The sequence below is a fragment of the Ursus maritimus genome, unplaced genomic scaffold (genome assembly GCF_017311325.1).
Source record: "Ursus maritimus isolate PB19 unplaced genomic scaffold, ASM1731132v1 scaffold_11, whole genome shotgun sequence".
Classification (NCBI taxonomy): Eukaryota; Metazoa; Chordata; class Mammalia; order Carnivora; family Ursidae; genus Ursus; species Ursus maritimus.
Window position 1 is genome coordinate 63,705,485 of NW_024423453.1, and position 13,445 is coordinate 63,718,929.

General features: G+C 40.5%; 1 protein-coding gene across 2 annotated transcripts in view; it reads right to left on the reverse strand.

Moving 5' to 3' along the window:
- The window catches only part of MSRA (methionine sulfoxide reductase A), a 407,844-nt gene extending 403,733 nt beyond the window's left edge, over positions 1-4,111 (reverse strand). Inside the window, exon 1 of one of the 2 annotated variants that reach the window (XM_040626463.1) lies at positions 3,804-4,111. In XM_040626463.1, coding sequence (XP_040482397.1) covers positions 3,804-3,939 — 136 coding nt within the window. In that variant the 5' untranslated portion in view covers positions 3,940-4,111. The remainder of the gene's footprint in view (positions 1-3,803) is intronic. The other variant, XM_040626462.1, reaches the window with a different exon arrangement.
- Positions 4,112-13,445: the final 9,334 nt, after the last annotated feature.

The following is a 13,445-nucleotide window of genomic DNA, read 5'->3' on the forward strand; positions in this document are numbered from 1 at the left end:
AACATCACTCACCATCAGGGAAGTGCAAATCAAAACCACAATGAGATATCACCCCACATCTGTCACAATGGCAAAATCAAAAACAAGAAACAAGTGTTGGTGAAGATGTGGAGAAAAAGGAACCCTCATGCACTATTGGTGGGAATGCAAAGTGGTGCAGCCACTGTGGAAGACGGTATGGAGATTCCTCAAAAGATTAGAAATAGGGGCTCCTGGGTGACTTAGTGGGTTAAGCATCTGACCCTTGATTTTGGCTCAGGTCATGATCTCAGGGTGTAAGTAGCAGAAGTGCTCTGTAAAATTGTCTGAACATGATGCTTTGAGAGGAGGCAACTCTTCGATGACTTCATTTCTTCTAGAAAAATCATTCTGTTATTTCCTAAACAGAGTGGTATCTTTCTTGTATCAATTTGGGTCAATTACATTTGCCTAAAAATTATCCATTCCATCCAAGTTTTCAAATTTATTTTAAAAGAGTTAAATAATCTGTTATGATTCTTAAAGTTTTCTACTTCTATTACTCCCCCTTCTCAATTCTTACTTTGTGTATTTGTACTTTCTTCCTTTTTTATTAGTACTTTCTTCCTTTTTTATTAGATAGCTACAGTTTGTAAATTTTACTGTTACAGTTCAATTGTTTTTCAAAGAGCCACCTTTTGGATGACTCATATCGTTCTACTGTTTTTCTATTTATATTTAAAGTTCTTAAAAGAGTATACCGTGAGCAAGAGTTCTACATCTCTTCCTCTGTCCAGAAAAAAATGCACAGTAATACAGTAAACACTACCTAAGAACATAAGCACAAGAAAACAGAGATTAAATATGAGCTGTCAATGTTATCTTGAATGACATCTCCAAATCCCAAGCACCTGATCAAAAAAACAGATTAGCAATATTTCCAAAACGCAAAACATACACACACACACACACACACACACACACACACACAAAGTGCCATACAAAATAAATACTGGGCTTTTACATTAATTAATTCACTGGAAATAAGATTAATTCCAACTATAATAAACTTAATTTTAACAACATAGAAGGCACTCTAAGGTTTTAATTATAAGCCTTCTACCTCCTGCCTATCTCTAGCAAATAACTGCCCACCAATTCAATTCAACAAGCATGAATTCCACTTTTTCTCCAGTCCCAAATTCTCAGAGTATTGCTTTATAACCACGCACTGAAACAGAGAGGACCACCTTCACATATAAGATCAGGCAAACTGAGTGTATGCCCTGCCAGCCAGCCGGTGCTGTCCAGGACCCCCCACTAACCTAACAGAGTGTGCTTCAAAGGAGCCAGTCAAGTTTAGTTATGACCAATCACCCAAATGGGACTATTCATCTTTCATCTTTTCATCCACTATAGGTAGCCTGGGAGAAATTAAACACTAAAGAAGTTTGAAGGATTGAATCTTACCCTCTTGCAAAGTAGAAATCTATTAGGCCACGGGTTATAAAAGGGTGTAAGTTTTCTTATGAATACCAAAAAAGGTAGGATTAAAGCTAAAATGATAACTCTTCACACCAAAAGTATTTGGTAATAGAGCACAAAGACAGAGCCTAGTACTACGCTGAAACAAAGAAATTAAACAGGCCTTATCTTCTAAAATCAAAAGGTGATGCTTCTGTCACAGAACTTCTGAAAGTCAGGGTACAATTAATAACAGGCAGGATAATGAGGAGAAATGAAGGGCTATTAAATGGATTGGAGGTTGGGACAGAAATGAATTTGACTTTTAAAACAATAATATTAAGTCCATAAGCTTCAAGCTTACAGCCACCAAAACCTACCAAGGAGGTAATACTGCCCATTTCTGGGCCAGTCAGAACCTTCGGCAACCTGTCAAGGGAGGAGTTGTACCAAGAGTAGGGATTGGAAAGGCCACAATCTAAAACTGAAATATTTGGGGAGGAAAAGAGTTACAACAGCTGAGCAATAAGGACATATGCACTGCATATGCATATGCATTGTAGGCTTGGCCCTACACCAAAAAAAGCAGTTTACTGGTCCAGATACAGAGATGTATGCAGTCCAGATACAGAGATGTATGCATGGCTATATAAAAAGACTGAAGAGCCTGGAAGAGAACCAGACCCTGAGGTTTTCCATTAGAGTTACTAGGTGGATGTGACAAATAAATCATTAGCTTGTTTCTGTCATTTTGATTGATCTTTCACCAAAAATGTCATTTATGTATTAGCTAAGTGATTGGGAAGACTTTGGTTAAGATTAAGCAGAACTAAATTTTGGTTGAAGCTGATCCTGAACCAGTTTGCAAATCTGATCAAGATTTCTGTGTTCATTTGTTTGTTTTTTAGATGTCTGGGAGGGCATACCAAAGAGACCCTAGTGTATAAAGAGGAAGTTTAGTACAAGCTGGGAGTGTTCAGCATTGAAAAAGCACTGCTTTAAGTATCCATTTATGAATACTGGTTTGTAAAAGAGAATTTGTTTTTAAAAGAAAGTTTAAAATTCATTCTCTGAATCTGAGTCGAAAATAAAACAAACTTTTAGGGCTGATAATGAGTTGAAGTGAGGGGGGCATAGGAAGCAGAACTGCTAATGCTGACGGAGAAACAAGTTACACAGCCTGAGTTTCCAAACCGCCGCACGTCCAAAAAACCTCTACCTTTTCCAATCTCATACTGCTACCGAATATGTGTATGATATGCGCACCCGCACTATGACCTCCTCCTATAACTCAATAATTCTTTAAGGAAAAGAAAATCAGAATTCCTAGGAATTTTTAAATGCAGGATTTATCTTGGCATGGAGCCATATGTAAAAGACTAATCACCATTTAATCCTCCAACAGCTCTAAAGCAGTGGTTTACAAACTATGAAGTGCATTAGAATCACCCAGAGGGTTTAAAACACTAATTGTAGGGGCCACGCTTTGAGAAGCACCGCACCAAAGTAATGGTAATGGTCCCTTGGTTGGTGGACCTGGGCTATGAACCGCTACTGGTCTGCGACAGAAATTGAGGTTTAAGCTTTATGCAAATAACTTTTAGAGTAGTTTAACATTACTGGGCACCCAAGCATGTGACCATTTTTCTGGCATCTTATTCTTACTGTATTTTCCAAAAGTGTTGGTAGGAGACTAAAAAATTATTTTTAAGTTTGTAAAGCACAGCTTTAAAGCGGACACCTCCGACTACTGATACACACGGGCAGACCCGCGAGCACGGGCCAGGGGCAGCTCCTGCCAATTGGGAGAAACCGGGCACTCAGAGAGGGTAACGGAAGCCTGAGGATAATTCTTGCAACCGGTACAGTAGTCTGAGACACAATTTCAAAACTGCAGTTTTCATCGTTCTGTATCATTCCATTGCTTCCAGTGACAACACAACACGGTACCATCGCTGCAAGTGGCCAGTATCCCAGGGGACCGTACACAAGAGAAAGAAAAGGGGAGGCACAGAAGCTGGCACTGAGGGCGCACACACCTGTGAGAAAGAGCGATAATCGAGTCAGCGCTTTTCCTACCCAAAGTTTGGAGCCGCCGGGGTATTTGCACTCTAGGTGAGTTATATCAACATACTAGATTCCATCAAAGTGCTTCGTGCTGTTTTAGGGGGTGAGAAGCCAAACAAAGAAAAAGCTACGACCCCCTCCCCACGCCCCCCTGATCGGAGACTCTCCGCGCCTGCGCAGACCCCAGCCTAACTATCCACCCGAGGCCGGCCCTCGGCTCTCTTCCGGGCGGGCGGAGGACGCGCAGCCGCCGGGCGCTGGCGAGCATGCGCCACGACGATAACCTTGCCTTCTGCGCGTGCCCGCGTCCTTACCCGCAACGGGGATCGGCTCCTTCCGGCCCGGCAAGGCCTCCTGGGGGCTGACGATCTTAGAGGCGGAGTCGCCCATTCTCGAGCCGGGAAAGAGGCTGTGGAAGAGCAGGCTAGCCCTCCTGGTGGCTGAGAGCATGGGCGGGCCGCTGGCCGACGGGGTCGCCAAACGGAACCGCGCGATCGAGAGCGGAGCCGCCGCTGCGGAATGGGCGGCTGGCGCCCGGCAGCTGGACCGGCTTGCACTCGGCCGCGTGCGCTGCGGGCTGTGGCCGCTGCCGCCCCGGAATAGAAGTTACCTAAGGCTTGGGCCAGACCGGCAGTAACTGAGGGCGTGTTCCCTCCTGGGGGTGGGAGGGGAGACGGCGGGGGGTGCCTGGTCCTGGGAGGCTCCAGCGAGTGTTTCTGGTTCGGCTTCAGTACAAAGTTCCCAGAGAAAAAATGTGTACTAATTGCGATACGAAGTACACGATGCAGCAGAGGCCAATAATAATAATAGTGCCTGGCCTTTTGATTTTAAAGTTCATTCCCTCCTTAAAAACCTTAACAGATGTTTAGTGTGCCCAATAAGGTATAAGACAACCTACTTTATAGGCAACGAGAATGCATGTGTATTAACACTGGAGCCATTATAATTATCAAAAAGATGAGTATCCAAAATAAAAACAAAGCACAATTTTCAAAAAGCTTGGAATAGGGAAGATAATTCAAAATAATGTTTTATGTGTATACACACACACACACAAATAATAAACGCATTTTGCAGGGGGGGAAATAGAAAATCAAGGCACTAATACCACCATTAACCCAATTTATATGAATTTAATGGTGCTGTTGGATCAGTCTTGTTTCTCAAATCGTGGGAGATAGCATTTGTTCCTGTGACAAATTTTCAACCCAAAAAATAAGGTGGGTGGGGCAGATGGGTGACTTGGGAGTTCCATATGTGAAATTTTGATTTCATACAAATGTTCTGCCAGAATGGGCAAATAGTCTCATGAGAGAAGGAACTTCAGATTAGCACCCACAGAAATGAGAAGAGTTTGACCCGACCTCCCCCACCTTTTGTTTTAATGTGGTCGGGACTATAACAGAAGGACAGGAGGACTGGCCCTACTATATTGTAGAATATGGTCAGACATGTAACATTACACTTGACGTTTTTGCTTTGTAATTTTAGATCTCCTCTGGGCAAATTTGCCTCAGTTTTTACTTTGGATTTATTTGTTTTTGCTACAGGTGTCTCCTGAAAACACTCCAAGGTGTCCCTTCTACGCTTGGTCACTGCTAAGCGCTAGAAAAAATAAGATCACTTTTCTGTCAGAGGAAATACTCTGTGTGTGTGTGTGTGTGTGTTTTAATTATTGCCTTTTGATAATACTGATTTTCTATGTTTTGTGATTGATTGTATGAAATTAAACATGTTAGAAATAACAGCAACTAAGAACTGAAGAATTTTTCACCTCACGAAGTGCTTCTATAGCATTTAGTGAAAAAGCACAACAGAGCTGAAGTATGTATATATGTACTATATATATGTATATATATATATATAAATACATGTATCTCCACTTGTATACCCACTGAAGAAAGACTAGAAAAAAATTAAAATAATGGTTGCAGTTTTGTTGTTCAAGGTAATGGTCTAGTGATTTTCAGTTTTTTTAAATATTCTACATTGTTACAGTGTTCTCAAGTGTTCCAATGCCTGTGTTATTTATATCACAAAAAAATACTTTTAAAGGAAAAGTACTTTGATTTATTTCAAAGCTTTTTTTTTTTTCATAAAGCAGTGGTTCCTTATCTCGTTTACCAGAATAGTTGCAAGAAAAGTTACACTGAGGTTGGTTGATTGGTTGGTTTGTTTAAGGAGAAAATAAAATATTCCTACCTTCAGTGATGCCATTTTCACCACTAGGACTTCCTTTCCTTCAGACCCTCCTAATCCCTTCTGAGCTCCAAACTGAGAGTCTTTTTTTGTCCATATTCCCCATTGGGCACACTGTGCTTTGATTTGTTATTTTTGTGATTATGCACTGGTTTTTCAACAAATTCTAACAATGTATGTAAGCATCCTCTTAGATATGAAAAAGACCCAAAATGCAGCAGTTTAAACAAAATAGAAATTTCTCTTTTACATACAGTCTAAAAGTAAGTAGTTAAGTGCTGATAGGGCCATGTTGTTTCTTCCATAATATCTCATACTGAATTGGCTTACATTAAGTGTTCTGTAGTTAGTATTGGTTTAATTGGGCCAAAACCCAGACTTAGATTAGCAAAAGTTTCTTTTCCATTTGTTCAAGAATGGCTCCGCCTTGGCCTTCGGAGACAAGAATACTTAATACTCTATTCCAAATCTAGGCCCAGGTTTTAGTTGGGATACAGATAAGGTTGCTTTAACAGAGACCCAAAGACACTGTACATGAAACAAGATAGTTTGTTTTTTTAATTGAAGCATAGTTGACATACAATGGTACGTTAGTTTCAGATCTACCACATAGTGATTCAACAAATCTATAGGTAAGCTCACGGCAAGTGTAGCTACCATCTGTCAGCACACAACCCTATTACAATACTATTGACTATATTCCCCATGTTATGTATTTTATCCCTGTGACTTATTCATTCCATCCCTAGAAGTCTGTACCTCCCACTCCCCTTCACCCATTTTGCTCATCCCCTGCTTTCCTCCCCTCACAACCATTAGTTTGTTTTCTGTATTTATGGGTCTGTGAAACAAGATAGTTTCGGGGTTTTTTCTCTCCTCTACTGGTCCAGAGGTCAGTGGTCCAGGAAAGGTAGGACAGTGCTGCTATCCTCATACATAACCTCCATCCCAGAACCATCTGTATCTGTATCTTAGCCCAGCAGAAAGGAAAAGTGTGTACAACTCAGTACTCCTAGGAGTGAGTCCCAGAGGTAGCACTACTCATTCCATTGACCTGATTAGAGGCATAACCACATCTAACTGGGAGGTGGGAGATAAAGTTCTCTAGCTGGGCAACCATGGATCCAGCTAAGACTTAGTTCTAGTAATAAAAGAAGGTGAGAATGTACACTGGTGGACAACTGTGTCACAGTCCACTCTGGCCACCCAGATATTTATATATGCCCATGTTCTAACAACACACCCTATTCCAAGGGGAGAAAAGCCAAAGTTTCAAGTAGTTTTTGCAACCAGCTCTTAAATCCATGATCTGAAGATGATGTATGGTCCTTTACAAGTCTGGCTATAACTCTCATGACCCAGTGACCTACTAACTAAAAGATGAGGTATCCGATCCCCTCTCCCACACTCTCCTCCACACACTGGGTGAGGTAGGAATATGAAAAATTATTTGGAAAAAGAATGAGGGAAAGTAGTCACCAGTCCATAGCCTAGCAAAATGTTGCAAAAGGGAAACTTCAAAGATTGCCCAGATGGTCAAGTAAATTCTTGGTTAGACCCCATTTCTGCTTTCCAGAAGGAATTCCTCTGCTTGTTGTGTTTGAAGTTACTGGCTTTACCCTCTGGGAGGTTCTTATCCATGACTCTCCATGATTGCATCTGAAGGGTATATTGACGAGTATGCCCTCCTGAGGGCTACACATCTTTTTGTGCCCAGTTTCTCACTGCTGCAATCGTGAGGGACCTTGCACACAGGTGTTGGAAAAGCTAGACTTGTAGCTTTTTGGGGTCAAATGCAAACAGGCATTGGCAAGCTAGACTTGTAGCTTTTTGTCAACTCCATTTGAAAAAATATTGAATATATTTCTGGATTATTTGTTCCTTTTACAATTACTTGTACAAATAACCACAGCTAAAGATCTCAACTAGTCATATTTCTTATGCCTAATTACTCTTCATTTTTATTTACTAGGCTCTGTTTGTCCCATCTATCCTGTATCTATTAACTTAATTACAGTGCCCTTGCAGCCAGCAAAAACAGCAGGTTTGGTTGGAAAGGCAATCCCCTTAATATGATCTTCGCCGCTTGCCTTCCATGCTTGGCTTCCATCATCTGGCACACAACACTTTGCTAATGGCCCTTGAGAAGGGCTTTGGGTTGCAGTTTTATCTTCTGCTATCGGGAGTATAATAGCTTTTGGCTTTATCAAAACTAGAAGGCCCTAAATAACCACCCTCAGTCAATTTGTATTGCAGGCTGCAGGCAGAGAACTCCAATCTTAGCAGAGCTTTATTTCCGTTCATCTCTTAAAATGGCTAGCCTCTACCCGAGTTCATCTTTCTCAAAGGACTTTGCTGAAGGAGGCAGGCAACAGCCAATACTCTCTCATTGTTCAGAGAATCATCCTTCCAACCATTTTCCCTACAGTTACAGATTCAAAGAGCACGTGATTGGCCTTCCAAGGTATTGAGCTGACAATTTTATCAAATGTTTTATGGCAGTATAAAAAAGATCACCAGCTTTTCAGCCTGCAGTGTCTGTGTTCTTGTTGTCTGCTGCCTGCCATTAAACCAATGCCATTTAGTTTAGGTTAATGTTACGAAGTCTACAGAAAAACTACCAGAACTAATATGTTGATTTAGCAACACTTTAGGATACTAGACCTATATACAAAAATTTATTGTGTTACTATATATGAGAGAAAAATGGAATTGAAGTTTTAAAAACACCATTTAAAATACCATCCAAAAACTATTAAGTACTTAGAGATAAACCTGACTAAAGATGTGTTAGACCTGTACATCAAAAACCACAAAACATTGCTAAGAGAAATCTGAAAAGATCTAAATAAAAACAGAGATATACCATGTTCATAGATCAGAAGGTTCCGCATCTAGATATTAAGATGCCATTTCTCCCAAAATGGATGCACAGATTCAATGAAATCCCGATGAAAATCTCAACAGATGTTTTTCTAGAAATTGGCAAGCTGATTCTAAAACTCAAGTGCAAATGCAAAGGACTTAGAGTGGCCAAAAACTGAAGAGTCCAGCTCTAGGACAAAATCCTACATGTCATCTTTAAGGCCCAACCATAGGCAATTACAAAGCCTTTTCCCAACAGGTCTCATAAAGGAAAGTTGCCCTCCTCACACTTGGTGTACAGGCAATGAATTGCAGTCTCCTGGAGGGAACTGCAGTCAAGGACTTAGGACTTAGGCCCCACCTCAGAGGAGCCATCCTCATAATCATATCTGCATTTCCAGCCCACACATCTCCATTTGGAAGCCTCTTTGAGTGGTTTCTCCCTCACCATACACCAGACTTTGTTCAGTGCTCTTCAGCAGAGAGACAATTTCCCCTACTTGTCCTGCATGTCATCTGATTGACCCTTGCACCCAGTGTTATTCCATGTGGAAAAATGGAACAGGAACCAGCACTTTCCTTTTTTTTTTTTAAGATTTTATTTATTTGTCAGAGAGACAGCACAAGCAGGGGGAGTGGCAGGCAAGGGGAGAAGCAGGCTCCCTGCTGAGCCCAATGTGGGACACAATCCCAGGACCCTGGGATCATGACCTGAACCAAAGGTAGATGCTTAACTGACTGAGCCACCCAGGAGTCCCAAGGAACCAGCACTTTCCATTTTGGCCTCTTGCCTACACTATCACAGTAAGTGAATAAAGACTTGATTGTTACTTTCAGTTTTGCTTGTCGTCCTATTTGACCACCCCAACACCTGACAGTTTGGCACAAAACAATATGAAAAAGAACAAAGTTAGAAGACTTTCCTACCTGAGTTCAAGACTTATTACAGAACTACAATATCCAAGAAAGTGTGATATTGGGCACGAGAGACAAACAGGTTAATAGAACAAAATAGAGAGTCCCAAAATAAACCTACACATATATATTAGATTAATTTTCAATCAAGGTGCAAAGACTGTGACTTCTAAATAGTGACTTCTAAATTTCTAGAATAAACATAGGTGGAAATCTTTATGACCTTAGAGCAGGCAAAATTTCTTAGCTATAACACAAAATGCATGATCCATAAAAGAAGAAAACTAATCAATTATATTTTATTAAAATTAAGAACTTCTGTTCTTCCTAAGATACTCTTAAGGGAATAAAAAGAGCTCCAAATGGGCATAAAATATTTACAAATCACATTTCTGAGAAAGGCCTTATATCCAGAATATATAACCTTCAAAATTCAATAATAAGAAACAAACAGCACATTTTAAAAGAGCAAAATGAATAAAAACAGACACTTCACCAAGAAAGATATATGGTTTCATTAAAAAATAAAACTACTCAACGACATTAGTCATTAGGGAAATGCAAATAAAATCCACAATAAGAAGCCACTACACACTCACCAAAATGGCTATAATTTAAAAGACTGACTATACCAAGTGTTGATGATGTGGAAGAACTAGAACTCTCTAACACTGCTGGTAATAACCCAAAATCATACAACCACTTTGGAAAACAGTATATCAGTTTCTTAAGTAGTTAGCACTCATCTGCCATATGATCAAATCATTTCGTATGAAAGCATGTGTTCAGATAAAGTTTTATATTCGAAGGTTCATAAAAGTCTTATTATAATAGGCAAAAACTGCAAACAACCCAAACCACTATCAACAGATGAATGGGTAAACAAATTGTGGTCTGTCCTTACAACGGGGTTCTACTCGTTAGTAAAAGGGAATGAACTATTGATACCCTCAACAACACAGATGATTCCACTCTACTGAGTGAAAGGAACCAAACTGAAAAAAAGTAAAATTGTATGATTCCAATTATTAAAATCCTAGAAAATACACACTGATCTGTAGTAACAGATCTGTGGTTGCCTGAGAATGCAGGTAAGGGATGGGAGGTGGGATTAAAAGGTTTACAGGGAAACTTTTGAGGGTCATGGATATGTTCGTTAGCTTGATTGTCATGATGGTTTCACAACTGTATCCCTATTTCAAAGACTGTTAAATTATACACAAATTTTAAAAGTGTGTTTTTGTTATGTGGGTGAAGTGACTACATTAATGTTTAAGCCCGGATTCACCTATATAACTGCCTCTTGCTCTTCAGAAAGCAGACCCGGAAGTGACAAGATGCAAGGCAGTCAAGCTTTGTTAAAGAGTGTTGGAGATCAGGAGTGTGGACTGCTATTAAGGGTCCACTGTGGAGGATAGGAAACCAGAATGAGTAATATGGAGCAATCTGAAGACTCCTGAACCTTCCAACACAACTTTACTCATTCTGTTTATACCAATTGCAATCCCTGCCTGATTCTCTCTGGTTTTCTGACCTTATTCTTCACCACTCAATTCAAGACTCATCTTCTCTGTGCAGCCTTCCCTGATTGCACAAGGAAACAATGGTTATTCATTCAGTCTGGGTTCTCCCATAAAATTCACTATTTACATCACTCAGGTAGCACATAGCATATACTGCCTTGTACTAATAGTGATCTGAAAAGATATACAAGTTATTGTGGAGGTTTAAAACATGTGCATGAATTCTTTATTCTTCTCCCTTTGAAAAGTGAGACCTAATTCCCCTCCCTTTACATTTTGGTTGGACTTAGTGTTTGCCTCAAATGGATATAGAATAAGACAGAAGTGATGGTGTGTGCGACCTCTGAGACTAAGTCATAAAAGGCAATGTGGCTTCCTTCTTGCTTTTGGATCACCCCCTATAGGGAAAGCCAGCTGTCACATCCTGCAGATCTTTAATCAGCCCTACGAAAAAGTTCACATGGTGAGGAATTGAGCTCTCCTGCCAACAGCCAGGTGAGTAAGCAATCTTGGAAGCAGATTCTTCAGCCCTGGTCGAGCTTTCAGATGACGTCTTGTCTGCAGCCTCATAAGAGACCCTGAGCCAGAACCACCCAGCGAACACGCCTCCAAATTCCTGACTCACAGAGACCATGAGATGAAAAATATTTGTTTTTTTAAAACTCTTTTTTGAAGTCATGGTGAGATAAGGAGACAATATTCTTGAAAAAGAGGCTTATCAAAATTAAAGGGTTTTTTCTTAACTAATTTTACATAATAAGAACCAAATAGACAGGACTGGTCTTAAAATAAACCCTAGACTAGAAAGGGTAAAGGACATGACTTAAGAGATAAGAGAGAATATCAAACGTCTTTATCTCATTCTCCCACCCTGGGATGAATTTGGGAATAGAAACTTCAAAACACCCATATGAAGTGGGGAAGAATCTGATGATTTGGGAGCTAGTGCTTCATTTCCTGGGGCATAGCCTAGGAAAGTGACCCACTGGTGCATAAAGACATTAGTCTAATGGATTGGATCAACGCGTTTTTAAATGACTTAGAGTAGACCAGATTAGAAGATATCAGAATGAATCCACAAGTAGTGAGGCTCAATATAATTTGGGGAAATCTTTATTTCTTTGGCATATATGTGCACTATATGTGCACTGTACCTAGACATAAAATGTATTTCTTAGTGTAGCTTTTGGTAAAATAATAATAATACATAAAAATTTTAAAGCGTGTTCTCGAGACTATAAATCTCGCAGAAGAGTCTTGCATTTGGCAGGGCATGCAATGTGGTGTGTGTGCACAGGAAGAGCAATAGGGTTGAGGGCAGCCTCACAAGATCCTGGACAATTGTGTTGACTATGCAGAAAGCAGAAGAGCGTTCCCAGGACTCCCAGGAGGGTTAGAGATATGGAAGGACTGACAGAACCAGTGACCCCAATAAAGCCTGGAGTTGGAGCAGGGAGACCCAAGTACTGAGACGTCATAACAAGATGCAAAAATAAGGTCCTCAGTCACCATTAGCAGGAGCCAGCGTGATGCCCAAAGGATGGAGCAAGAACAGCTGTGTCTCAGCAATGCGGGAGCTCAGGGGCCAGGAATCCAAGCCACAGCAATGCAGATACACTGAGGACAGAGGCCACAGCCGAGAGTCACCTTAATGAGAGGCCACTAGACCAAGAGGACATGTAACCACTCCCAGGACCCAGATACTATCTTGAAAAGGAGAAAAGAGTAAGAAAAATCTGGGAGAGAATCCCAAAGGACTGAGGAGTTACTCAAATAGGCAATTTAAATCTAAAAACCACCAAAAAACCACTTTTGCTTGGCAAGATCACGTGTTTCCCTCCGTCACTGGGAATAATGAGCACAGGATGAGATCAGTTATAGAAAACAGGGCATTTAGCATTTGTCATACATCTGAGTTATGCTGTTTAAATTTTGCTCTTGTTGCATGTGATTGCATAGAAGGGGTATTTACCCTGCTAAGAGTAAGGGATGTTCCCTACTTCCTAGGATATCTTGCAAATAAATGAAATATTGTACGGTAACGGTCTACAACAAAATGGCAAAATGAGAGGGGAAAAAAGATAATGTAATAATTTTTTTCATAATGCTAAATATATTCAACTTAAAAAGTTATCCTTTATTCTAAAATAATACACTTCTGACTTTTCTGGTGTCAAAGCATCCTTCCTTCACACACCGTGGTGATGAGAGACAGCAGTGATTCTTTTAAGGCCCTTATTTGGCAAAGCTGAAATGGACAACGTATACTCACTTCCAAAATGTTTGATCCAGCTTCACTGGCGCTTGAAATGCACATGTGGAACTCACCACGGTAATGTGTGTGATGACCCCTGGCACAGAATAGCCATTCCACCTACGCAAGTTCCCTTCCTCCCTCGTTCAGTCATTACCACCCACCCTCCCAACCCCACCCTGCTTCTTAGCAAGTAGCTG